Here is a 27,019-nt window from a genome sequence, read left to right as displayed (position 1 = left end):
GCCGCGCTACGGCGGCCGGGCGTGGACAAGGCGCGGGGGAGGCGAAGCGAGGCGGGGAGTGGTGGTAGTGGTTGGGAAGATGCTGGAGACGGCGGCAGCAGCGGCGGCGGCTGAGCCGGAGCTGGATCCCGAGGACCTGGTGCACTTCTCGGTGGGCGATCTGCCCAGCCGCGGTTATGGCGTGATGGGCGAGATCCGCCGGCAGGGCAAGCTCTGCGACGTGACCCTCAAGGTGCGGCCCGGCCCGGGGGCGCTGGGGGGGGGTCCCAGGTCCCCGAGGGGTGCTTGAGGGGCCCTTTGCTGGGGAGAAGGAGGGAGCTGGGGTCCCCTCGGGTGCTTTGATGGGGGAGGTAAGAGGGGAGCTGAGGCCCCCCCCAGGCACTCTGGGGGGATATCAGGGGGTGTCTGGTCTCCCCAGCCCCAGGAGGGAGCTCTTTGAGGGCCCCTTGGTGAGGGGTGTGCTGAGCAGCTCCAGCCCAGGGTGGGTGCAGGGGTGTGCTGGTGACACCCGGTCCCCGGCGCTGCTCCTCATCCTAGGTACAGGGTGGGAGATGGAGCTTCTGTCTCCCTTGGGACCATCGTGGGGTTTTCTAGCAGCTAGGCAGAGTGATTCAGTGAAGGGTCATGTCTGGGGAGGAAACAGAGCACCCCAGCACCTCTGCCACAGTTTGGTGGGGGTACTGGTGCCGAGGGAGGTCAGACGATGGGTTGGTGCGGATTCATGGACAAGCCTCTCCTCCAAACCTTGGGAGAAGAGCCTTTTTCCTCGGGAAACCTTTATCTTTATAGAACACCCACTTTCCTGCATCAAAGAAATTATCTATAACAGGTAAATCCTCAGGGTTGTGTTTCTGGCACTGCGGGGGGGGGGGGCTGAAAGGGCTTTGAGAGTGGCCAGTGCCGGGCAGGAGATGCTGGAGTCCTTCAGTCCAGGAGGAGTTTGTTGTGCGGTGGGTGTGCCTGTAGCTCCTTGGATTGCTTGAGTCATCCCAGAGTTGTTCCAGAATTAACTCTGAAGTTTAATTAAATGTGAAGGTGTTTCCCAGCCTACTCATGCTGAAACATCTCACCTACCTCCTGCTGCTGAAGAAGGAGTTGGCGAGGGTTGTGCCTGTCGTGGGGGATGTGGAATTTGGGTGAATCCCTGGGCTGTATGAGGGTGCTTCATCCCCGTAGATCAACAATAGCCTCCCGGCTGAAATGCTTGTTGTGAAAAGCATGCCTGTATGCTGATCCTCCTTGGCAGGGGTCATACCATGTAAGACATGGTATTTCACAGAATCATGGAATGGTTTGGATTGGAAGGGACATTCAAAGCTCATCCAGTTCCAACCCCCTGCTGCAGGCAGGGACACCTTCCACTAGACCAGGTTGCTCCAAGCCCCGTCCAACCTGGCCTTGAACACCGCCAGGAATGGGGCAGCCACAGCTTCTCTGGGCAACCTGTGCCAGGGCCTCACCACCCTCACAGGGAAGAACTTCTTCCTCACATCTCATCTCTATCTCCCTGACCATTGTTCACAAAACTCTTCTGAAAAGGTTTCCATTTCTGTAGATTTTCCACAGCCAAGCGCTTTTTAAATCCTGCTCATCTCCCTTTGTGTATCTTCTGGGGCAGAGTGGGAAAAGTTTTGAAGTCTTGAGGGCACCAGGAGCTATCCAGTGCAGCGGTCGGACTGAATGTGTTGATGGTGCTGGGCTGCTTCATGGGTGAGGGTGCTCTGTTGGCTCTGCTTTCTTTTTTTCCTTTTATTACTTTATGTTCCAGAGTCTATTTGCTATCTGGGGAGGGCACAGAGCATTTCATCCCTACAAAGGCTTAAAATATATTAAGAAGGATGTCTCTGTTGTTCTTGAAATGAGTCTTAACTTTCTCCACTACTTGCTTAATTCTTTATTATACTGAAGAGAGACCCTGGCAATGACTGGCACGTTTGGTAGAGGGCTGACAGCATGTTTCCCTGTTGGTTCCAACAGTCCTGCTTTCCATTGTACACATGCAGCCTCAGTATTGATGGTTTGATTCCTTGTGTTGTATCGAGTCATCCTATCAAAATATCCCACTTCTTTGCCACTTCTGCCTCTTGACATCAGGTTTCTCCATCCCATGGCAATAGAATTAATGCAGCCTGATGAATCTGAGCCAGGCCTTCCCTTCTTGTTCAGTACATGGTGCCTCCTCTAGCTGCTGACTGGCTAAGAAGTAAATTTTCTTAGCTGGACCTTGGAGTTGGCTTTGAACTGGTGAACCACCTCAAATGCAGCTGACGCAAAGCGTACTCATCCCTGACTTACATTGGTGAGGCTGTAAACCCAGCACGATGCAGAAGGACCCTGCCACATGAGTTGTCATGCCGGGATGTCTTTCCAGTGCTTCTTGCCCAAAATGAAGGTAGGAAAAGCACTGAGAAGCATTTAAAGACCGCATCCGAAGGAAACTGTGGTGGGTCCTGGTGCATCTCGCACCGCTGAAGTGAGTTTGTTGTCCTCTTTTCTTTTTTTAATCCTATTACTTTTAAGGCTTAGTGTGCCTAAAAGTGCTAGGATTCCTGGTCGCAGCAGAATGCCTTCTGGTGTGACTTTAGGTCACATCAGGAAAAAAGTTACTAAGCACCACTTTGGGCCAGAAGCTGGATTCCCTCTGGTGTAATCAGCAGCTGAAATGGGAGCAAGCAGCTTTGTTGCAGCACAGTTCAGGTTTTTAGCAGCCTCTATACCAATATCACATGGGGTCAGTGGCTGTAAATGATTCTCCCAGCCCACAGAAATGCATAAACAGGCCACAAATTGCTATGAAGTGTTGTCACTCTTGTTTGTTTCAATTATTCCCCTCGTGAGGCCAGGCAAGAATTCATTCAGTAAATAGGAGGGTTGAAATTTGCTCCCCTTCCTCAGAAACCATCTTCCTGCAGTTCATGCTGCTCTGCAGGAGACGGTGCTGCCTCAGCAGCGTATGGCAGCTGGGTTTAAATGCGATTAAAAGCAAGAAGTGCTCCCTTGGAGGTCCGATTATCCAAACTCAGCTTAGGGAAATCTGTTGCTGCTTCTCATGATTGCCCATGTGAAAATGAAGATCTAACAGGGCAGTAAGCAAGGTGTTCATCTTTCCAGCGGCTTAGGATGTGTCCATTGAGAGCCAAAGCTCTTCCATGCATGGATATTTGAGCCTAGAGATTTTAAAAGTCCTTTTCTGTTCCTGTCTCTTAAATATCTATGGGTCAGAGCTTTTGAGGATATTCCATTGCAGGCATCTGTCCTTTCAATCATCCTTCATTGGCCCTCTGAAATGTTTAGTTAAATACTAATTTGAGGATGGTTTGATAGAAACACATATGGATAAACTGGAGGCAGGAGGGAAGCAAGGAGACACACCTTATTCTGTGGTTAGTTCATTTTTCCTTGGTAAGAGTAGGATTTTTGCTTACTAAAGCCAAATTTCTGCTACTGCTCTCTTCTTTAAGGATTGGTAGATTGTGTGTTGGTGACGTCTTGTCTGGTAAAAGAAGGACATGTAGGAAGGGATAGGACAAGGGGGAATGGCTTTAAACTGACAGAGGGGAGATTGAGATGAGATGTGAGGAAGAAGTTCTTCCCTGTGAGGGTGGTGAGGCCCTTGCACAGGTTGCCCAAAGAAGCTGTGGCTGCCCCATCCCTGGCAGTGTTCAAGGCCAGGTTGGACGGGGTTTGGAGCAACCTGGTCTTGTGGAAGGTGTCCCTGCATCCATGGCAAGGGATTGGAACTGGATGAGCTTTTAGGTCCCTTCCAACCCAAATCATTCCATGATTCTATGAAATTAGGACATCCCATGAAACCAGCACAGAAGCAGCCATTCTCCATGCAGCTTTCCATACCCTACATCTGGGGACAAACTGGGGTTTCCAGTGATGGACTGAAGTTTCAGTTATCCACATCTCTTGGGCTTGAAATAGTCTGTGAGGGGCAAAGTCTATATACATGCTAGGGATGGGTTCAAATTTAACCTGCTGTAGTGAGATCTCTGGGTGTCACCTACTATGGGCCGGATGTTACTGCAGTTTTTGACAGCAGAACTTAGTGAGGTTTGATTTCTGTATCCACCTGGTTTACCCCAGAAGCTGGATATAAAGCATTTTCTTTCAGGCTGTCTTCATGTGAGGAGTCTTTTGGGTTGTTTTTTGGCTCTCATGCTCCTCTCCAGTTACTACTCCGCTCTTCCCCAGAGCTCTTTCTTCCCAAGTGCATTTCACCCTTAGCATTGCTTTCTGGCGAAACCTAGGAGCCTTTACTTATTTCTGCTATCCCCACTGCTGTTGATTTTACTGTATTGATAGAAATTAATTAGCTTCTTGTTAAGCTCACTGGATGGGAAAAGCTCTGCACTAAAGGTTTGGGTCCTAATTGCTTTGTTTTCCTATACACAGTAGCACAGCCGAACCTTTCGTGCTTATTTTACAGTGGATTTGCAGTCATTTTTTCCGTGTGTGTGTTCTCAAAGGAGTTTAGAGCTAACAAATAAATGCTGCAAAGGGGCAAAGAGTTTCAGTTCCATGATGAGTGCAGGTATTTGGGGGTGTTATTCCCTGGAGATCCTAGTCTGCTTTTTAATTGCAGAAAAGCAGCTACTTGGTATTTGTCTTCCTGAGCATTGTTTTTTGAAGACAAATATCCTCTCAAGATGAAAGCTGCTTGGGAAGCTTTGTTTTCTGGAGCTTGCGTGGCTGCTTTAGGCCAAGGTACAAGTGCTCTCTAGGGACATATCAGCAGCTTGCTGGAAGCCTGTGGACTGCACCACTCCATAAAACAGGGAAGCGATACTTATCCTGTTTCTTCATTGACAAATTTGGAGAGCAAATATCTTTATAGCTCCTGCTTGCTTCCATCCGAGCCAGAAAACTGGGTGCCAGGCTGGCACCTTCAGTCTTGGCTAAACCTGTGTCCAGCAAGAGAACGTTTGTGCCTTTCTGACTCCTCAAAGAGTGAAGTTAACGTGAGCTCCTCTTCTTGTTGCTGCTCTTCATTTTGGTTTGGATCACTTGAATGCCATATTTCCATTACTAACTCCAAGAGTCATTAGAAAAGTGTCTTCAAAAATAATACAACCCTGGCAAGTTAAAATATTCCCAGGCTACGGAGAGGTTATAGTATTTATTTCACATATAATCCAAATCGGACTGACAGGCCATAGTCCTGTTGGCTTTTCTCCCCTTCTAATCACAGCTTTCCCCAAAGCAGACTGTTCACTTGAAACCCTCCAAACTCCAGCAAATGTACTCAAGAGAGCTGCTGCTGCCAAGCAGACGCAGAGGTGGAGGAGCCTCCCTTTGTCCCGCAGTGGCAGATAAGTGGAATTCCAGGCAGCTTAGGCTGAGTGAGTAATTTCAGCAGGGTCCTTAAAACCCCTGTGTCTGGCTGCTCTGCGGATGTTTGAGCCTGTTTGTAAGAGATGCTCAAGGAAAATGAGCTTGGTAAGAGAGAATATCTTTGAGGAGGAAAGAGAGTATTTTGCTTATTTGAGGAGCCGGTAGATTTAAAAATCCAGGTAATCTGTTATGTACACTTACTTAAATCTTACACTAAATTTAAGTTGTACAGCAGTAACAAGCTACTTTGGATTATGTCTGGGCTTGTTTTCTCACCTGAGGTCTCAGCTAGCATCAGTGTTTCTCCCCTTATGTAAAAGATGAGTATTTTTAGTGCTTTGCAAAGACGTTAAACCTGACACGTTAGCACAAACCACACATTTCTGCACTAAGCTTTTTACCCTGTTTCTCTGAGCATGGAAGAAAGGCTTTAGTGTCTGATTTCTAAACCCACTTGCACAGGTTTTGTTTGCTTTCCCAAAACAGGAGTTGTCCTGCTGTTGCAGGGCATTTAACCTGGTGTCTGGCAGGTACTTATTGCCCAGTTAGGAGCTGGAGGCTGTGGCATGAGTTGAGAGCAGAGGTTGGGCGTTCTCCATGTTGCCATAGGGGTTGTCAGAATATAGGAAAGGTTTGGGGTTACTGTTGTGAAGAGGCTGGGGGAACGTGGCAGGGAGCCTGTGTCTGCAGGGGCCCTCCACTGTTGATTTAACCTCAGCTTCGGTTTTGCCAGTCCCTCAGGAGCAGGAAGGCAGGAAGGGCTGAAGGTGATCCCCTCAGGATGCTTCCTTTCCCCAGTCCCTGTGGGAAATAGAGTCTAGACCAGAGGATGTCTGGCTTAATGGCATCAATCTCTCTGCATGAGCTGAGTTTGATCTAAACTCTTTCACGTTTTGTCCAGCTGCTCTTTGGGTGGGTGCAGAGGGAGGGTATTTATTTCAGTGCCTGAATTTTGATACAAGATCTCTTGAGTTTTACTGTTCCTTTATCTTCTTCCTAACAACACTTTGCTACAATGACTTGGGCACTACCGTAATTTCTGCTGTATCCTCTCTTTGACTGAATGCCAATGTCATGTCAGGAATGATGGGGGTGTTTTGAGAAGATCTTTGCAGCAGAAAACTCAAGAGACTTCTCAGCTATGCAGGGTAATGATGCCATGAAGACAATAGATGCCTTTATTCCACCTACACCATTTTTCTCTGGAGAAAGCTTCATTGTACCCTGGAAGTTGTTAGCATTTTGTGGATGTGGGAGTGTAAGGGAGAGTGTGCCTCTTGTTACTGGTTAGGGAACATGTTAAAAGGGAATTCTGTGGTATTTGTGGTCAGCAAGGATGCTTTGCTAGCAGTGGTTTTGTTCTTGTTTCTGGTAAACAGTATCTTTTGCCTTGGAAGGCACCTAAAATTACATATTATAGGTGCCTTTCATTTTATGATGCAGAATAGCACATCATAAAACCATAATGGTTGGACTTGATGATCTTGGAGGTCTTTTCCAATTTAGTTGATTCTATGATTCTATCTTGGAACCCTAGAATGGTTTGAGTTGGAAGGGACCTTTAAAATCATTCAATTCCAATCCCCCTGCCCCAGGCAGGGTATCTTCCACTAGACCAGGTTGCTCCAAGCCCCGTCCAACCTGTCATCCTTGCATAAAGGTGGAAATCTTCTGAAAGGCAGTGTTTTGCTCAGACTGTGAAAGGGATGACAGTCCTGCCCAAAGGACTTGCCCTCAAGACTCTTTCCAGTTAGCTTGTTGATGTGAAGTTCCTGGGGTATTTCTCTTTTTAGAGCTTATATAAGTAGCTAACTCTGGCTTAGTGATGTGAATATTATTAAGTTTGTGGTGATTTCATTTGTGCCTGAGACAGTCCTGAACTTCAGGCTCAAAAAGCAAAAAACGAATCTCTCCAGTGAAAGAAGACTGGAGCACCTCTGCTACGGAGACAGGCTGAGAGAGATGGGCTTGTTCAGCCTGGAGAAGAGAAGGCTTCAGGGAGACCTTAGAGCAGCTTCCAGTGCCTAAAGGGGCCAACAAGAAAGCTGGAGAGGAGCTTTTGACAAGGGCAGGTAGGGACAGGACAAGGGGGTATGGATTTAAACCAACAGTGGGGAGATTGAGATGAGATGTGAGGAGGAGTCCCTGTGAGGGTGATGAGTCCCTGGCACAGGTTGCCCAGAGAAGCTGTGGCTGCCCCATCCCTGGCAGTGTTCAAGGCCAGGTTGGATGGGGCTTGGAGAAACCTGGTCTAGTGGAAGGTGTCCCTGCCTGTGGCATGGGGTTGGAAATGGATGAGCTTTAAGACCCCCCCAGCTCAAGCCAGTCTAGGATTTTATGAACTACACTGATCTATGTTTAACTTGACAGGAGCAACTGATACGGTAACATAGCAGGTACTGCTTTGAAACAATCTATTCCTGCAAACCAGAGCTTCCACCTTCAGCTGAAAGCTGAAATCTGCAACCAAGGCGCTGTTTTACACACGCATCCCATGATGACACAGGGCTCTGGAGATAGGGAACACTTCTTGAAACAGAAGACACAATGATGAATTTAGGTCACATGGGCTGTGTGCTTATCCTCAGAAGTATTTTCCATCTTCTGCAGGAAAAACAGGTATGGTCCTTCACCTGCAGCAAGAAATGTAGTTGTTCCTTCAGGACTTGCCATTAAGTGCTGCTGGTATGAACATAATAATAGCTTCTAGACCAGAAATCTCAATTTATAAATCTCCCTGAGGCCCCTCTATCATTACACAAGCAAGTTTAAAAAAGCAAAAGGAAACACGGGTTTTATCTTGCCCAGTACCAGGAGATAGTTTCCATTCAGTTGGTAGCAATCACAGTGTGGATTAGCTCTTTGCTGGTGCAGCTCTGTGGGTCTCGATGCTGACAGGGGCCAGTCCCAGTCCTCCCCCTTTCTCCTGCTCTGATGGCAGAAAGTTATTCCCCTTTCCACACAGCTTATTTCAGTTTTATTTCCCTGAACAGCAGGGTCGTGCGAGCACCAGCAACATGGCTTCATCTGTGTTGTCCAGCTGCATCCCACATGTTGATGGGGACCAAGCTGGGGCAGGAAGCTGAGCCCTGTAGGTAGCCAGAACTGGTTCAAACCCTGCCTTGCCTGTGCAGGGTCATCCCCAGTGCAGTTAAGCTGTTAAATGGGGTGTTCCCCAAGGTGAAACCTTTTCCTTGATGAAGGGCGAGAACCCCACTGGGGAAACAATCCTGTCCTGTTGAGCTGCTGAGCATCTTGGAACTGGAAGGGTGGTGCTGCTGCCCAGACACAAAGTATTTCATCCCTGTGATGATACAGCTCTCATTAACTCGTTGGGAATCTTGCTGAATGACTATAAATTATTGGTTTTGCAATAACAAGGTGTATTAAGAAGGATAATGGGGCCATTTGGTGGAACTGGATGATCTTTAAGGTCCCTTCCAGCCCAAGCCATTTTGTGATTCTATGCTTAATATATCCCACCATGGGAAGCACTGATTGACCTTGTGTTTGGTGGAGAGGGAAGCAGGAGCAGTGCTGGTGAGATGTTCAAAGAGTGGGAAATTCCAGGGCACAGCAGACTGGGAAAATCCCAGCACATGGTATAGATGGCTATCCAACACACAGATCTGTTTTTTGATGCAGCCCAGGACACAGTTGGTTTTCTGGGCTGCAAGCACACACTGCATAATGAGACAAGTAAAACGTGAGACCCATGTCTTTAGCTTTGTTAGTGTTTACCTTTCATTGACAAGCTGGGCCAGGAAAGCCGCTGTGGGCATGGCTGCTGGAGTGGATGAGGCTGGTGGAGTAGCTTCATCCACTGGTAGGAACAGGCCAAGAAGTGCTGGAGCTTGTCGAGCAGGTCTGGCATTTCTGAGCCCCGGGGCTGGAATGTGGACAGGCTGAGCAACAAGTTACTCATTGCGGTCAACCAGGTTGTGGCTGGTCACACATAAACCTTTCCCCAGCAAGAGGTCCCAAACAAAGAGCTTCAGCACCCAGATCTCCTTATTTACCTATCTGCATCCTGTGCCTCTTAAGCTTCTCTCAATGAGCAGCACCTTGGTCAGGCGCTCGCATGGAGAGACGAACAGAAGCAAAGTTGTTCACATGCATGTGTGCTCGACTTGGCAGTTAGCTGTGTGCAGTAAGGAAATGAAAACCCCACCACTGTGAACACAGGGAGGTTTTGTCAGCTTTCAGGGGTGCACGGGTTCTTGAATCGCTTCCTTCCTCTTGTGGGCTTTTCTCATTAAACTCAGTGTATTTAGAAGTGGTTTTGAACCTCGTGGTAGAGAGGCCAGGCCAGAGTTTGCACTCACAAGAGGCTGTGTAAAGTCAGGGTGGGGAGCCCTGCTCTGCAAACATTCATTATGTAAACAGGGCTGGGGCTTGTGGCCTTGAGCCCCATCCCCTCTTTGACCATGGGCTCCTTTGCAAGTATTAGCAGTCCTGACTCTTTGTGCCAGAGATTCCCTGTCCTGCTACATGCACACAAGGATTCTACCGATGATTTTGTATGTTGAGGGAGCATGGGCTGTGCCTGTACTGTGGTAGAACTCTTGCTGCTGTAGCAGCGGTAGAGCTGCTGTCTTAATTCACATGCTTGTACTTCCCAGCTCGCTGCTATAAATATCTATCCTCGTGCTTTCATTACCTTATTCTTTTCTGCTTCTTCATTCTCTCTCATGGAGTATCATCTTAGCCTTCATCTGCCAAGCAAGCACTCTTATTCCTGCCTCTGTCCCTATCATAGTCTGGTTTCTGCTGGGCTCAGGAGGGCAGGGGCTGGAGGTAAAGCATGAGATAAACTAATGACTGAGTTAGCAGAGAAGAGAACAGAGCAGCAGCGTATTTGCTGGTATTTGTGGCGCAGCACTTGAGTCATTGAGCTGATGGGATTTTTACTTGTAGTTTTGGGTTAGTAGAAGGGGTTGATGCTGCTTTTTACCCATCCTGAGCTTGCTTTCCTGAGCTGACAATCACAGACTGGTTTGGGTTGGAAGGGACCTTAAAGCTCACCCAGTCCCAACCCCCTGCCACAGGCAGGGACACCTTCCACTAGACCAGGTTGCTCCAAGCCCCATCCAATCTGGCCTTGAACACTGCCAGGGATGGGGCAGCCACAGCTTCTCTGGCCAACCTGTGCCAGTGTCCAAGTCACCATACAAGTATATATGTGAGGGTTCTTCCCCATGAGCTGCAACAGTCCATACCATTTCACTTGCTGCTTTTGCCCTGGGCATTGAGAACTCTGCAAAATCCAGGACAGTGGGATTAGTGCAGGGTAATCCAGGCACAGTGGAGAGCATGGATTCAAGCACACCTGAGCTCATCAAGACTGACACAAGGCTCTCCAAAAATGGACCTGCCACTACCAGGCTGGAGCAGGTCTTGGAAGCAGTTTGACTGGATGTTTGGAGCATTATTTAAAACTGGGAAGCTCTGGCAGAGCAGACTTGCCCCTGCACCCCAGGCATGCAGTGCCACAAGCTGACCACATTCCAAATGTTTGCAAGTCCTGGCCATCGTGCAGGCAGGCACGCACAGCGAGCAGCTGGGTGGTCAGGCTGGTTTTAAAGAAATATCTTCTAACAGCATTTGTGGCACTTGAATATGCTTTTGTTTAAGAAAAAAAAATATCTTGCTTGCTTATGCATCTTGTGTAGTGCCCAATTCCTCTTTTTTTTTTTTTTTTTTCTCCATGTGTCAGGAATTCCACTTTCTGAACTCCTAGCAAGTTGTATTTAGAGGGTGTGAGAGCTCTGGGCCTAGAGGGAGAGGCAAGGCACTGTTGGGAACAGTGAAAACCTGAATGCAGGCAACATTTTTGTTAATAAGCTGCCTCGACATGAAAGGGTGATGAAGCTTTTTGTAGAGAAGTAAGGAGGAGAAGAGAAGGGCTTCTTGGATGACCTGAAGAGTAAAGGACTTGCTCTTCCAGCTTGTCCCAGCAAAACAAGCTCAAATGGGAAAATCTTGCTGAAGTGGGGAGAAAGGGCAGTTCTGCACAAGCTGGGATGGGTAGAGACTGGTATGAGTCAGGTTAGCCTGGAAATTAGGGGAGGAAAAAGCTCAGAACCATCAGAGAGAAGTAATTGAAGAGCTGTGTAGTTCAGAAGAGGAGAAAGTATCTGCAGGAATCATAGAATGGCTTGGGTTGGAAAGGACCTTAAGATCATCTCCCTAGTCCCAGCCCCCTGCCATGGGCAGGGACACCTCACACTAGACCAGGTTGCGCAAGGCTCTTTCCAACCTGGCCTTGAACGCCACCAAGGATGGAGCATTCACAACTTCCCTGAGCAACCCATTCCAGTGCCTCACCACCCTTACAGTAAAGAACTTCTTATATCTAACCTGAACTTCCCCTGTTTTAGTTTGAACCCCTTGTCCTATCACTACAGTCCCTGATGAATATTCCCTCCCCAGCATCCTTATAGCCCCCCTTCAGATACTGGAAGGCTGCTATGAGGTCTCCACGCAGCCTTCTCTTCTCCAGGCTGAACAGCCCCAACTTTCTCAGCCTGTCTTTGTGTAGGAGGTGGGAGGAGTGAGAAGTGGAATTGGAGGTGCAAGAAGGCCCTTCCAAGCCTCACTCTGTATGGATTAGGAAGGATGTAAATGAATGCAGGTATAGCAGAGCTGGTGAAAGTGAACCTGTGGAGATTGAAAGATGAGCTCGTATGAGCTTCTGGGTTATAGTGAAGGTGACTGGCTGTGAGCATAAGCTGAGGGTACAAGAAAAGTGCATGGGATTTAACCTGTAAGTCGATCATCAGCTCAGAGGAAGAGCTAAGGAAGAGGAAATGGGCAGCTGCATCACCCAGCTTTTAGTTCTGCAGAGTAATCACAATGCGTTGCGGTGAGCCTGCATGGCTGCGCTCAGCTTGTCCTGGGATCAGATGGGTGATGTGGGATCTGTGATTGCCAGCTGGTAGGAGAGGGCGTTACCTGAAGCAGTGCTCTGGGGGGAGTATTTTATAGAAGCATAGAATGGTTTGGTTTGCAAGAGACTTTGAAGATCATTTAGATCAAACTCCCTGCTGAGCAAGCCCAGCTGTCTCAGCCTGTCTCCATAGCAGAGGTGCTTCAGCCCTTGGAGCATCTTTGTGGCATCCTCTGGACTTGCTCCAACTCGTGGAGCTCCATAGCTCCATGTCCTTCATGTGCTGGGACTGCAGGTGGGGTCTCACCAGAGCAGAGCAGAGGGAGAAAAACCCCTCCCTCGACCTGCTGGTCACGCTGCTGGTGATGCAGCCCAGGACATGGTTGGTTTCTGGCCTGCAAGCGCACACTGCTGGGTCATGGGGAGCTTCTCGTGGACCAACACCCCCACGTCCTTCTCCTCAGGGCTGCTCTCAATCCAGTCTCCTCCAGCCTGTGTTGTGCTTGGCACAGATCTGGGTTTGAAATCCGTGTGTGCAGTTGAATACTGAGTTGATTTCTGTAAACGTGGTTCTGGGGACCTGGCCATGCTTTGTTAGCAATCTGAAGATGACCCACTCTGTCTTTGCCTAGCTGACCACTTGTGGCTGCTTATATGGCTGGAAAACTGGTTTTAAAAGTTTGAATTTAAAAGACAGTCTGCAGTCCTGTTTGCAAATGGAAATTGCCCGGTTTTCAGCCCTCAGTTACTGCTGGGCTGGCGGAGCTGTGCTACACTAAGTAGTCTGGACCATGTGGTTGGAATCAATGGTGCTGATCTTCCCTCCTTCCCCTTTTCTCTCTTTTTAGGTAGGGGACCATAAATTCAGTGCTCATCGGATCGTGCTAGCGGCTTCCATCCCATACTTCCACGCCATGTTCACCAATGACATGATGGAGTGCAAGCAGGATGAGATTGTCATGCAGGGGATGGATCCCAGGTAATGTCCCAGTGCACACGAGCCAGGATCTCCAGAGGCATCAGGAGGGATCTGTGGGCCTCAGTGTTCTGTGTGCAAGGCTTGAAAGCCTACCTGCTGTGTGAATGGCGCTAGAAAAGTTTTTTCTGTTAGTAGGGTCCTGAGCTGACTTGAATTCAATGCATTTTCTGCCCTTTCTCCCCCTTTTTTAGTGCACTTGAGGCTCTGATCAATTTTGCCTACAATGGTCACCTGGCCATAGATCAGCAGAACGTGCAGTCTCTGCTGATGGGGGCGAGTTTCCTTCAGCTGCAAAACATCAAAGATGCTTGTTGCACTTTCCTAAGAGAGAGGTAAGGGGTTGTCCTTTGGCTGTGCTTGCTACTCCCCAACAGCAGCAAGGTTTTAGTCATCTGTGTCTGGCTTGGGAGTGTCTCCTGCCAGTGTGATAAGGAGCTCTGCATCTCCCAAGACTCATCATTCTCATTCCTTGTAACTTATCTGGCTTACGAGATGCTACAGCTGGGACACAATATAGGGCCTTGGCCAGCCACAGGAAATAATACCTAAAGCAAAAGCGAGTGAGCATTTCCCTGTAAGAGTTAACTAGCTGGTTACCCATCACAGTGCTGCGTGACTGCCTCTACTGCTAATGAACCCACCCTCGCAGTAATTACTCTCTCTGCAGTTGCATGTGTAAGAGAGGAGGAACAAAGGGACCCAGCCAAGGAGCTGGCCAGGAAGCTGTGGCAGAACCTTAAATTGGTCCCAGTTTTTTTTCAGTTCCCTTGCTGGCTTTTGGCTGCCAGACTGTTCCAGCAGCAGGATCTGGAAAACGAAAAGCTGGACTACTCTTTGGAAACGTACCACACGTGTTTTCAGATCGTGCCAGGGAGTCTTACATGTTTAGTTTCCTCAGCCTGATTTCTCCACAGCTGTTCAGCGTATTCCATGGTGTGATATTAAACATACCTACCAACTAAATGGAACATCTCAGTCACTTATTTTTCTTCACATCCAAATAGAGGTATCCTAAAACCACAGGATAGGCTGAAAACATATTTTTCTTCTGTATTTAAGATGTCTCAATTTTCAGTCCCCCTGTGCATCCTGAACTTCTGCAGCTAGCTTAAAATTAAGTTACATAAGACTACAGCGTATTCATTTTTCTTGCAAAAAGCATTTTATATGAGATACTGGATATGACAGTTTGAGTCCTGACTAGCTCTAGGTAGTTCTATCTATATGTAGATTAAACAAGGTACTTTGGTTTCTCAGATTTAGCCACCACAGTTCTCCCAACTCTACCAGCAGAAACTCAGTGTCCCACGTTAAACCCTGAATTTGTGTGTGTAGCTGTCACTTTGGTAAATAACAAGAAAATTAGTGGCCTCTGGCCGTCCTGAAGAGCTGGAATGTGCACACTCATCTCTCATTCTAGAAGGGAATTAAGACATGGGATGTTTTTAGGCACCTGTGCCTAAAAGTCCACAGTGCTGTAACCAACCCCTGTGTGAGCCCTGAGGGTCACAGAATGCTAGACTGATTCGAGTTAGTAGGGACCTTAAAACTCATCTAGTTCCAGCCCCTTGCCACAAACAGGGACAGCTTCCACTAGACCAGGTTGCTGAAAGCCAGAGGAAATGACGTTACAAAGCTGTAACAGATGATGTTCTGTAGTACTTAGAAAAGATATAAGATGAGAAAAGATTACTCTTTTTCACAGAAAATTTACTGTGAGGGTGGTGAGGCCCTGGCACAGGTTGCCCAGAGAAGCTGTGGCTGCCCCATCCCTGGCAGTGTTCAAGGCCAGGTTGAATGGGGCTTGGAGCAACAGGGTCTAGTGGAAGGTGTCCCTGCCCATCGCAGGAGGTTGGAACTGGATGAGCCTTAAGGTCCTCTGCTTCATCAGTGAGCTAGAGCTTGCCATTGCTGAAGAGTACACAGCTGTGGCTTTCACTGCATTGTGTACACTCTGCTTGCATTGCTTCAATGAATCAGTTTGTAATTCCTTTTGTCTTTCCCTTAAACTGATGTTTAACCTCCTCCCTGCTTTCCCAGGCTTCACCCTAAGAATTGTCTGGGAGTGCGGCAGTTTGCAGAGACGATGATGTGTGCGGTGCTCTATGATGCTGCCAACAGCTTCATTCATCAGCACTTTGTGGAGGTATCCATGTCTGAAGAGTTCCTGGCACTGCCTTTTGAAGATGTCCTGGAGCTCGTTTCTAGGGATGAGCTCAATGTGAAGTCTGAAGAGCAGGTGTGTACCTGGTGTGGGTCTCAGCTGAGGCTGATTTTAACCTGAGACTTTCTGGTTGCTTGGAAGTGGAATGGGACATGACCCTTTTCCAGGTCTGAATGAAGCTGAGATGTCCTGGCACACCAGGGACACTAACAGGTGCTTGACAGAGCCAGGTTCTGAGGACCTTCAGCTGTGTCCCTTACTGTCAGTAAGTTGCTGGACCTGGGGAGAGAGCCCAAGAGTGTAGGCAACAGCAGGAAGCCCTTAGAGCTCATGTTCAAGTCCAGAGGAATGCTTTTGAGGTGTAAGGAATTTGCTGTGAGTGCTGCAGCATTTCGTAACAAATGTTGCACTGGATTTGCCATCAGGAGCCTCCTCTAGACTGGCTTGTTCCTAGAAAAAATAAAAACCCAAACAGAAAGCAGGGCTGAACAGCTTTAGGGTGTTACAGCAGCCTTGAGAATCCATCAGTGGTGGGCTGACAGTTTGCAGGAGAAACAGCCTGTCATCAAGCCAGGAAATCTGTCCTGCCTTTTCCAAGGAGGTTACTAAGGAGGTGACAAATGAAAAGCAGACCTACAGCTATCTCCATGTAGGGTAAGAGAGCGCTTCATTAATCAGGCTGTCTGAAATAGGGAGGGAAGGGAACCTGCTTCACATTCCAGCCACTTCGCTATATCGTACTTCAGATTGGTCTTGCTGTTTTGACCAAGTGGATCCTTTGTGGAGCAGGTAGGAGTCCAAAGAATCATCCCTGGTGACGCTTCCTTGTGCCCCATATGCCAGCCCCCCTCTCCAGAAATGGCAGTATTTTACTGCAGTGCAGCTTATCTGCTGGGGACACTGTGCTCAGTGGGAACTCCACCTCAGAAGACAGTGACAGGAGTTGGATGTGGTCACCTGGATGTAAGAGCAGGAGTGTAGAAGGACAACCCAGCTCAGGCTTCAACTGTGAGTGTCCTGTGAGCCAAGGAGTACGTGTCTCCAGTTAAAGTAGTCACCAGGCTCCTTTGTAGTCTCGAGTCATCCAAAACAGGGCAGTGAGCGGTGCTTGGAAGAGGTCTGCGCCTCCAGCAGCACCATTCTCTCTTCTTCCCTGGTTTATTTTTTGACACTAAATAAATAAGGTTTTCATTCTGCCCCACCTCCTGTACTAAAATTCTCTTCCCAGCTTCCTCATCTCCCTGAAAACATTTGTACTAAACATCCCAACCCATGGGACAATAGATCAGTATTATTGCAGGCTAAGTTGGAGGCAGAGAAAGCAATGCCAAGGCCAAGCCACCCAAGTGTCATGCAACAGGAGAGTCCTCTGGTGACTGTAGAATCACATAAAGGTTTGGGTTGGAAGACACCTTAAAACTCATCCAGTTCCACCCCCCTGCCATGGACAGGGACACCTTCCACTAGACCAGGTTGCTCCAAGCCCCGTCCAGCGTGGCCTTGAACATTGCCAGGGATGGGGCAGCCACAGCTTCTCTGGGCAACCTGTGCCAGGGCCTCACCACCCTCACAGGGAAGAACTTCTTCCTCACATCTCATCTCAATCTCCCCTCTGTCAGTTTAAAGCCATTCCCCCTTGTCCTGTCCCTACCTGCCCTTGTCAAAAGCCCCTCTCCATCTTTCTTATTGGCCCCTTCAGGCACTGGAAGCTGCTCTAAGGTGTCCCTGGAGCCTTCTCTTCTCCAGGCTGAACAAGCCCAGCTCTCTCAGCCTGTCTCCATAGTGGAGGTGCCCCAGCCCTCAGAGCGTCTTCATAGGCTCCTCTGCACTCATTCCAACAGCTTCACATCCTTCTGGCACTGTATAGAGCATCACTGTTCTGTACTGAAACCACGTCACCTGCGATCAAGAGACGATCATTGTCAATATGTGGTTTCTTTTCTATCAGACAACTGGCAGCAGTAGGAACTTGCAGAAATAAAAATAAATTCCAAAACTCCAACTTCCCATGCCTCTTTTTCCGGCAGGTGTTTGAAGCTGCATTAGCTTGGATACGATATGACCGAGACCAGAGAGAGTCGTTCTTACCCGAGCTCCTGTCCAAAATCCGCCTCCCCCTTTGTCGACCTCAGTTTCTCACTGACCGTGTGCAACAAGATGACCTGGTCCGCTGCTGCCACAAATGCAGGTGAGGCTTGGATGTGGGGTTAGAAAACCACCACAGGGGTGGTGCCTGTCAGTGTGATGGAGGTGCAGGAATGTGATTTAGAAGTCTTGGAGACTGAAATTCTCACTTTCTGTGGACAGAGGTCCTCACCAGACAGATCGCAGATAACAGCACAAATCCAAAGCACCCTCCCCAATTTTAACCTGGCAGTAGGGCCACGTTGCCTTCTAGAAGTACTTGGCCATGGTGGGGGCAAGTCAGTTGCTTAAATCTGCATCTGACTTAAGACAGATTTCTTCGTGTCAGCTGAGCTCTTTAATTATTTGGCTTTGATTTCAGGGATCTGGTTGACGAGGCGAAAGATTATCACCTCATGCCAGAGCGCCGGCCACACCTCCCGGCATTCAAGACCCGTCCTCGGTGCTGTACATCGATTGCAGGACTGATTTATGCTGTCGGAGGACTGAATTCAGCAGGTACCTTGCATATCTGCTCCCCACGGTGGAGAGAGCAGGCTAGTTTGCTGGGTGGGGGGGTGCTGGGACAGTAGGATCATAGACTTCTCTTGTGAAGCCTTGAGCAGTTTCTCCCCTGTGCAGCACTTTGACCCTTCCACTGAAAAGCTGAGGGTGGCTATGCCCCTATTTTAACATCTTCCAGCTAAAAATTATGTTTAAGTGAACTTTATTTAGGACAGTGTTCTTAAAGAATCAGTATTTTGAGGGTGGTGACCTTGCCTATAGCAACAAGAACTTGGAGTGTCTGTGTGGTGGTGTTGGGGTGTGGGATCATCATAGAATCACAGAATGGTTTGGTTTGAAAGGGACCTTAAAGCTCATCCAGTTCCACCCCCCTACCATGGGCAGGGACACCTTCCACCAGACCAGGTTGCTCCCAGCCCCGTCCAACCTGGCCTTGAACACTGCCAGGGATGGGGCAGCCACAGCTTCTCGGGGCAGCCACAGCTTCTCTGGGCAACCTGTGCCAGGGCCTCACCACCCTCACAGGGAAGAACTTCTTCCTCACATCTCATCTAAATCTCCCCTCTGTCAGTTTAAAGCCATTCCCCATTGTCCTGTCCCTCCTGCCCTTGTCAAAAAGCCCCTCTCCAGCTTTCTTGTTGGCCCCTTTAGGCAGTGGAAGCTGCTCTGAGGTCTCCCTGGAGCCTTCTCCTCTCCAGGCTGACCAAGCCCAGCTCTCTCAGCCTGTCTCCATAGCAGAGGTGCTCCAGCCCTCAGAGCATGTTTGTGCCACTGCAGGTCTCTGCTGCCACTCTGAGGTAGGTCCCACTTCCACAGCCTAGATCTTGTCAAGTGTTACGGCACAGAGCGTGGGCGAGCTTTGAACCACTCTGTGATCATTTTGCATTGCAGAGTGCACTTTATGTACATTTTTCAGAGGTGAATAGAGATGTTGCTGGAATATGCCCCTGACTTGACTTTGATGTGGGAGCAGGGAGGCTGGAATATAATGCCTAATAGCTCAGAGTAGGACATATGATGTTTCCCAGGCATTTCCCCAGAGAAGAGCAAATTCCTGGTGTCAGCCACATCTTTTGGGTCAGAGCAGCAATCGGTTATCCTTCATTCACCTCTGCTATAGGCAAGCTTGCTAGAACAGTGCTTTAGCAGATCTCCCCCTTTTAATTTGAGTAGCAAATTTTTATGCAGGTGACTCGCTGAACGTGGTGGAAGTCTTTGATCCTATTGCCAACCGCTGGGAGAAATGCCAGCCGATGACAACAGCCCGGAGCCGAGTTGGGGTAGCAGTGGTGAATGGACTCCTTTATGCCATCGGCGGCTATGATGGTCAGCTGAGGCTGAGCACTGTGGAGGTTTACAACCCAGAGATGGATTCCTGGTCCAAAGTGGAAAGCATGAACAGCAAACGAAGGTATGTGCAGCTTGCTCGGTGGGCTGGGAGCCTGTGAAGGTCGAGGGGAGTTGAAATGAGGTTGCAGGAAGGCTGGAGGTGTTGGGTGGTGTGGGGAAGGAGCAAAAGGAAAAAAGAGGAGTGGAGCAGCATGGAAGCATGTGGGAGATGCTTGGCCACCTTTGAGGCACTCATGCTGATTCTGGGAACTTCTTGCTGGTAAGAGAGGGAAACTTTCAGCAGCCCAACAAAATTATTTCAGTACATCACAGCACTGATTTACCAGGAAAGCTGTTAAGACCTCGGTAAGTAAAAGCAGCTGAGCACTGTGGGCTGTAAGCTACAGAGATCTTGGGCTTGGTGGCATCAGGGAGTGAAATCAAGAGTGATGAGATTCTGCTGGTGAAGCATGTAAGGGTTTGAACTGAAGTCCCAAAGGACGTGGTCAGAGCCTCATTTCTTCACATTGTGATACTAGATGGTAGGTGAAGCACTGGCGAGCACCGTGTAGAAAACTCCTGTGCTGCTCAGAGTCAGATAAACTTGGTTTACCATCTCTGGACAGTGCTGGCATTTTCTTTCCCTACCAGAAATCATAAGAAAATTACAGCTGGGAAGGAGAAGAGGAGGGAGAAGACTTTACTGCTAAGCAGAAGGTGTTTGTGCTTGCTGGACAGAGCTGCATGGTTCCCAGCTGCTGTGTGGTTTGGGAGCTTATCCTGCCTCATTTTGAACCCCCCCCTGTTTAAGTTGTGTGGTCATCCTGTCGTCCCCACCACTTTCATGTTTAAACATCTTTCAGGGTTTCTGCTGCGGTTTCCTTTGCACTCGTGCCTGGTCACTGAGAGTTGTTAAATTGTTCACTTTTCTGCAAGCTTTGCAGCACTTCTTTACCATAAGGGTTTGTCTGTCTTGGTGTTTTGTGGTCCGAGATGTTGATCGCTTGGGAAGAGCACACTGCAAGCGGTTGAGTACATGAAATCCTGGGCACAAGGCTCTGATTTGTAGCAGAACAGCTCAGTTTTTCCATAGGAAGGAGGCTCCCAAGAGCTCTTCCCACAGTGAGAGGCAGTTGCTCTTCCATGATTGGGTTGTTCTGCCTTGCAGTGAAGTATAACAAGTGTCAGGCACTCTTCGTGCAGATGAAAATGTTGGTTATTGTACAAACTGCTCGACTCCAGCTGTAGTGCTGTGGTTTTATCACAAAGGATTGTGTTGCCAAGCTTTTCCAGGAAGTTTTGACTACATTTCCAAGGTGGGATTCTAGTTTGAAGTGTCCCATTTGCCTCTAAAAGCCAAATATGTGATTTACAAGGTGTAATGACAAGGTTGGGCACCTTGATTTAAGGAGCTTCACATTTGAGAGCACATCTCCTGAAGCTGTGCAGTGATGTCCCTCATTAGTGTCACCTCCAGCCAGCAGCGGTGGGGAGGTTCTTCATGGGAAGCTGTAATTGCTGAGATTCTGCCCCAGGATGTGGATCAAAATTTCTCTCTGTGTTTTGGTTTAGTTCTTTTTGTGGGATAATGGGGTGTTCATACGCCACAAGCATTTTTCATGACCTGTGAGGCTTGGAGTTCAGGTGGGATTCAAGTTGAGCAGCTTGGAGGTGAAGCAGGGGAGAAGGTGGAGGAGGTTTGGTGGGGTGAAGGAGGTGAGGGCAGGCAGTGGGCAAGGCAGGCTGTGCCAATTTAGTGTGTTATAGACTATGGGGCCATCTCACAGTGTCCGCTCTTCATTGCAGTGCTATGGGAACAGTGGTGCTGGATGGTCAGATCTACGTATGTGGTGGATACGATGGAAACTCATCTCTCAACTCCGTGGAGTCCTATTCTCCAGAAACAAACAAGTAAGAGCTCTTTGTGCCCTACAGCTTATCCATCTGTTTGCTGCTAAGATAGTGCTGTGGCACTACTGGTGGTCCGGGCTAGAAAAGGAATACAGTGAACAATGCAGAAAAGCCTTGACAGCAGAGCAGCACCCCTCCTTGCAAGAGTTTACCTGGATGCAAGGGAACAAAACCATGGTTTACGTAGGTGGTGAATGGAGAGTTACTAGAACCCAGCCCTAGAAAATCCAGCGGAGTTTAAATAATCCATGTGCCGTGCCTGCAGGAGTCTTGCTAACCTCTCCTCTCTCCTGGCAAGGTGGACAGTAGTGACCCCCATGAGCTCCAACCGCAGTGCCGCTGGAGTCACTGTCTTCGAGGGCCGGATCTATGTGTCGGGAGGGCACGATGGCCTGCAGATCTTCAACAGCGTAAGTCTGCGGGGTGCTGCGGATTCCTACGAGCCTTGGGCAGAGATTCATCTCCAGCAGGCTGGAGGTCAGGCTGGAGCTGGGACACCTCTGTGCCCTTTCCCTGTGCACCTTAAGTGCCATGGGTGTTTGCACCACCCAGGCCCTTCTTGCTCAGGAGGAAGTGAGATATTCAGGAACCCACTGGGAACTGGACTGGAAGTGCTGCTTTTATTCCCCAAAGCATCAAAAGGATTGACCTAGTGCATTTGACCTAGTCTCCCTGCTTCCTCCACGTTTTAAATCATTTTATCATTGCATCTCTGTACCTTAGAGCTTTGAAGTATCCCATATGTCAGACTTCTACCTCTGTTTTCTGTGCCTGTTTGATGGCTTCAGTTTCAGAAACGCATTATTATTGAGAGGGCTGGAGCACCTCTGCTATGGAGACAGGCTGAGAGAGCTGGGCTTGGTCAGCCTGGAGAGGAGAAGGCTCCAGGGACACCTCAGAGCAGCTTCCAGTGCCTAAAGGGGCTACAAGAAAGCTGGAGAGGGACTTTTGACAAGGGCAGGAAGGGACAGGACAAGGGGGAATGGCTTTAAACTGACAGAGGTGAGACTGAGATGAGATGTGAGGAAGAAGTTCTTCTCTGTGAGAGTGGTGAGGCCCTGGCACAGGTTGCCCAGAGAAGCTGTGGCTGCCCCATCCCTGCAGTGTTCAAGGCCAGGTTGGATGAGGCTTGGAGCAACCTGGTCTAGTGGAAGGTGTCCCTGCCTGTGGCCAGGGGTTGGAACTGGACGAGTTTTAAGGTGTCTTCCAACCCAAAGCATTCTGTGATTCTTTATCTCTGAAACAAGCCTCACAGCAAGGGGAGCTGGTGGTATGAGGTTAGCTTGTCCTCTTCACCTGCTCTGTGGTTCTGTTTCTTAAAGAAAACGGAACAAAACCAAAAATCCCAAACCTGCTGCAGATCAGAAAAGACTCGTTCATGTGTTGAGGAGTGAGAATGCAGGAGCTCTATATAGCTGGGTCTGTTGCTAATGCACTGCCCTTGAACATTTGTAATAAGGGGTTTGCTGGGAGCAGCAATAATTATTTCTGCCTCGCTCAGCACATTGGGGCAGGCTGTCGTCTGCAGCCTCAAGTACCCCAGAGCCAAGAACTACAAATCTTGTCTGAGCACATTCCCTTAACATAAGTTTAGGGCAGTGCTGGAGCCCTTACAGAAGGGATCCATCTAACGGCCTCTCTACAAACGCAAGCGATGCAGAATGGTGTGTTTTTTCCCCTGAGGTCCTAGATAACCATTCCACAAATGTACAGAGAGGAGGTGCTGACCTTTTCTGAACGTGCAGATTTCACTGCACTTTCCAAAGGAAAGAGGCCCTACCCTTTGCCACAGGGTGCAGGACATAGGCTTGAACCACATAATGACTGATGGTCATCCAACATGAGAAACTGGAAAATTTGAACTGTTACAGCTTAAATCTGCTGCCAGGGGAGAGAGAGGGTCTCCTTTAGGTTAGGGGACACTTAGGTAGTTGTTAAGCACAGCTTCGACCTGCCCCTCTTAGGGTCTGACAGAGCTTTGGCTGGTTCTGCCTTGGGCAGCAACACAATGTGTGCATGAGGAAACTGAATACATTGATACTGAGACACAATCCTGTGGCAGGTGAACTTTTAATTGACGGATGTCCAATCCTTTTCATGCTGGGGCTCAGATCCTTGTTTAAAACGGCACACAGAAGCTGATGAAAGGGGAGAGAGGTAGAGGGAGAACCTTCAAAGCTGCATTTGCTGTGGTTTCTGTGATATATCAGATGGGGAGAATGATCTGTGCCCCCAGAACTCGCTAGTGAGTTCTTGGGCTGCGGGCAGGGGCAGCGGGATGCTGGAAAAGCTTAATAACAACATGGAAACTGAGTATATGGCACCAAGGAGTAAACTTGCGTTCTGTATCAGTTTCCAGTTGTGTGATGAAGCACAGGCTGTGTGCTCACACTGTGCGGTGGGTCTGGAGCGAGGGTCCCCTCACGCCATGTGCTCTCTGTGACTGCAGGTGGAGTACTACAACCACCACACGGGCACCTGGCACCCTGTTGCCAGCATGCTGAACAAGCGCTGCCGCCACGGAGCAGCCTCGCTGGGCAGCAAGATGTTCGTCTGCGGGGGCTACGACGGCTCGGGCTTCCTCAGCATCGCCGAAGTCTACAGCTCCATGGCGGACCAGTGGTACCTGATCGTCCCCATGAACACCCGGAGAAGCCGCGTCTCCCTCGTGGCAAACTGTGGCCGTCTCTATGCGGTGGGGGGTTATGACGGACAGTCCAACCTCAGCTCGGTAGAAATGTATGACCCGGAGACAAACCGCTGGACGTTCATGGCACCAATGGTGTGCCACGAGGGAGGGGTTGGGGTGGGCTGCATACCCCTCCTCACCATCTGAGAAGAAAGGTTTTAATGGGGGCTGTCTTCCTAGCGACAATACGGAGAGGGGTTCAAAGAGCGTTTCATGATGTGATACCCGCAGAGGTGCGTTTCCAGGTGCTCAAGTGTCACTCGCAAACATACACGCACATAAATACCACTTGACAAACCGATCCCCACCCTTGGCTTTTTGGGCTGAGGCTCCCCAAAGATCAAACATGTTGGAATACATCTGCATTCTGGTGCGAGCAAGGACCTGCCCGCCTCCCTCCATGCCTGTTAGCCTGCACTCGGAGCTGTGGCCAAGCGAATCCTTCCTCTCGCCGTTGGTTTTCCACATCACCCTGTGGTCTGCTTTCAGCTGCACCTTTGGGAAGGGCTGGGGGAGCAGGAGCAGGCTTAATTGCAACATAAAAACTGCCACTTGAATGACTTAAAAATACATCTGGCTTATTGAGACAGAAAAAAACCACCGGCAGCGCTTCCCAGACGGCATCCAGGCTCTGCCTTTTCTAAGGTGCTTCTTACACAAGACATCGCTGGCTTCCCGGAGCAGAGCTGTGCTTTCTTCAGCTCGATGGGGAAAACTTCTCCACAAGAGCCACATGATGGAGAAACTAGGATGAGGAAAACCAGTCGGTTAAACCATCACATGGTTTTAGCAAGCTTTGGACAAGGAGGCTGAATGTAAATGACACTAAGCAACAGTCATAGGGTTTCAAAATAGGAAACAGGCCAAGGTATTATTTAACTTACAGGATGTCTTTATAATTATTGGATATTGCCGATGTTTCAGAGGCAGTTGGAGCAGAGCATGGCCAGTATCTTTCAGGAAGGGCAAGAAAATTAAGTGTTGAATGTGTAAGCTCTTTGAGCCCACAGTGGGTTTTGTGCCAGGACCAAGATGTGAGGCCGAGTGCTGCCAGGGCCAAAGCAGCAGCATGCAGGCAGCACAGCAGCTCCCTCCCTGCAAAGTCCTTGCCTGCATCAGCTCTTCAGCACGTCTCTTGCATGACTGTGAACCGCCATCCCTCCGGGGCTACCTTCATGCCCATGCCCTCCCATGCCACCCTTCAGCAAAGCCATACCTCTTCCACTGCCATGGGCAGGCAGGGACAGGCAGCTGCCACCCCTGCCTGCTTGGGCAGGAGGAACTTGACACTAATCCCACCGGCAGCAGCAAAGGGATGAGGCTTTCACCCCTTGTCCTGCCCAATCTCAGTGTGTTGGGGGGCTCGGAGCCTGTCCCCTGCCCAATTCCAAGCAGGGAGGAGCTGGATGTTCACCCCAGTCCCCAAATCCAGCCCCCCCACCACCTTGTTCCTACTTGACTCCCAGTGTCACTCGGGATTTGAACTTTGGGTGTATATGTGGATGTCTATATATTCAGGTACTATGTATATTTTAGGTATATATAATGAACGTATCTGGCTATAAATGTGGTTTGTCAGTATGTATCTATTTCTTCCATGTACATCAGCTGCTGGGTTATTCATTTGGGGGTTCCATGCTGCTAAAACTCTTTAAAAAGGAAAAAATAATCAAAAAAGAAACCACCCATGAACACTGGAATGAAAATGAAGTTGCTTTTCAGGCTGTGAGTACCAGAGCTGAAGCTGTGATGGGGTCTTTGCAGATGGGGCACCTCCATCCTCTTGCGGGGAAGGACCACACAGTGTTTTCTGTCTCTGCTGGCAGTCCCTGAGCTTGAGAGCTGCTGGGGGAAGCCATGGGGTTGTGGACCTATGGCCTTGGACCTGCCTCTTCCTTCCACCCCCATAGCATCTTCTCCAGGACGTGTCCTGATGGTCACCTTGTGCAGAGGAGGCTTTGATGTGCGTGCATCAACTCCCCCAGCAGGCCGCTGTCCCACCTTCCATCCCTTCTCCTTCCCAGGATCTCCCAGAGGGCCTTGCTGTCCATAAAGACATGAATATTGCATCAGGCATGCTTGCAGGAGCAGTATCATTAAGACCTGCTGAAGCCGGGGCTGTTGAAGACCCACGGGCTCCCAAGCTGGTCATCAAAGCACGGTGGTCCTAGGGGACTCAGCTGTCCCCCAGCCAGGCTTCTGGGTTTCCTTCCCAGGCATTTCTTTGCTTTCCATTTGTGAATGAACCAAAGGCAAAGGGGAGCTCCTGGCCCTTCAGCCAAGTGTCCATAAAGGCACAGAAAGTTACTGAATTCTGGAGAAACGAGCCCCAGGCTTTCTCTGTGCTGCTTCTCCCCTCTGTGTCCCTACCCCAGGCGGGCGCTTCTACTATCCATTAACCCTTTTTATATTAAATCCAGGAGAAATTCATCCCCTGGCCAGCTGCTGTGGCATTTCCAAGTGGGGTGGGAAGGTTGATGGCGTGATCTCCCTCGGAGGCCAGGCTGTTTAGACAAGTCTGAGCTCTGAGCACAGTGAGAGGGGTTTAAAAACATCCCCATAACTGTAAAGAAACAGGGAGAGGGGAGGCAGTTCCTGGGTTTTCTTTCCATAGGAGCCGGGAGGATGCCCTCACACCCGGCTCGGGAGGAGCGGGATGCGTCCCGGGGTCATCGCTTGTACTGTCACGCTGTGAAATGGGGAGTGTACGGAGGGAAGGGGCCGCGGTGGGGGATCAGCCCGGCATCTCCGCCAGGTCCGGGCAGGCACCCACCACGGCACCCGGCCAAGGAAAACACCGGCAACCCGATCCCCTCCCCACGGCAGCGGGGCCCAGTGTTTATCCTGGAGGCGAAGCCGGAGGAGCTGGGGCCCCGCGCAGAGCTGACAGCCGATCCCCGATCCCGGCCGCTTCCCTGGTTCCCTCCGCTTTCCGGGCCGCATGGCGCTGGTGCTGGGAGCCGTGCTGCTGGCCGCGGGTGCCGCCGTGCCTCCGGCGCTGCCGGCTCCCCGTGACCTGGCACGCTCGGTGCTGGAGACCCACGGGCAGGAGCTGCGGCTGCTGAAGAT

General features: G+C 49.6%; 1 protein-coding gene across 3 annotated transcripts; it reads left to right on the top strand.

The window, feature by feature from the left end:
• The first annotated feature begins 4 nt into the window (after positions 1–4).
• Positions 5–25,531, top strand: KLHL18 (kelch like family member 18). Of its 3 annotated transcripts, none has more exons than XM_062603899.1 (10): positions 6–232; positions 13,078–13,208; positions 13,400–13,540; positions 15,249–15,447; positions 17,400–17,560; positions 17,879–18,015; positions 19,195–19,432; positions 21,157–21,261; positions 21,560–21,671; positions 23,711–25,531. In XM_062603899.1, the coding sequence occupies exons 1-10, from the start codon at positions 80–82 to the stop codon at positions 24,095–24,097; spliced, it is 1,764 nt and encodes a 587-aa protein (XP_062459883.1). In that variant the 5' UTR covers positions 6–79; the 3' UTR covers positions 24,098–25,531. The 3 variants fall into 3 exon arrangements, with proteins under 3 accessions (XP_062459885.1, XP_062459883.1, XP_062459884.1); XM_062603900.1 differs by having other exon boundaries at positions 7–232; positions 19,210–19,432; XM_062603901.1 differs by lacking the exon at positions 13,400–13,540 and having other exon boundaries at positions 5–232.
• Positions 25,532–27,019: the final 1,488 nt, after the last annotated feature.

The sequence above is a fragment of the Pezoporus occidentalis genome, unplaced genomic scaffold (genome assembly GCF_034315485.1).
Source record: "Pezoporus occidentalis ecotype Australia unplaced genomic scaffold, CSIRO_AGI_Poc_V1 ctg82, whole genome shotgun sequence".
Taxonomy (NCBI): Eukaryota; Metazoa; Chordata; class Aves; order Psittaciformes; family Psittacidae; genus Pezoporus; species Pezoporus occidentalis.
Note: the sequence above shows the minus strand (reverse complement) of the source record. Positions and strands in the feature narration are given on the sequence as shown.

Excerpts from the sequence above, each read along its gene's own strand:
- KLHL18 (XM_062603899.1), top strand. The coding sequence starts at position 80 with ATGCTGGAGACGGCGGCAGCAGCGGCGGCGGCTGAGCCGGAGCTGGAT. Across the intron at positions 233-13,077 it reads TCTGCGACGTGACCCTCAAG|GTAGGGGACCATAAATTCAG; the intron begins GTGCGGCCCGGC and ends CTCTCTTTTTAG. Across the intron at positions 13,209-13,399 it reads ATGCAGGGGATGGATCCCAG|TGCACTTGAGGCTCTGATCA; the intron begins GTAATGTCCCAG and ends CCCCTTTTTTAG.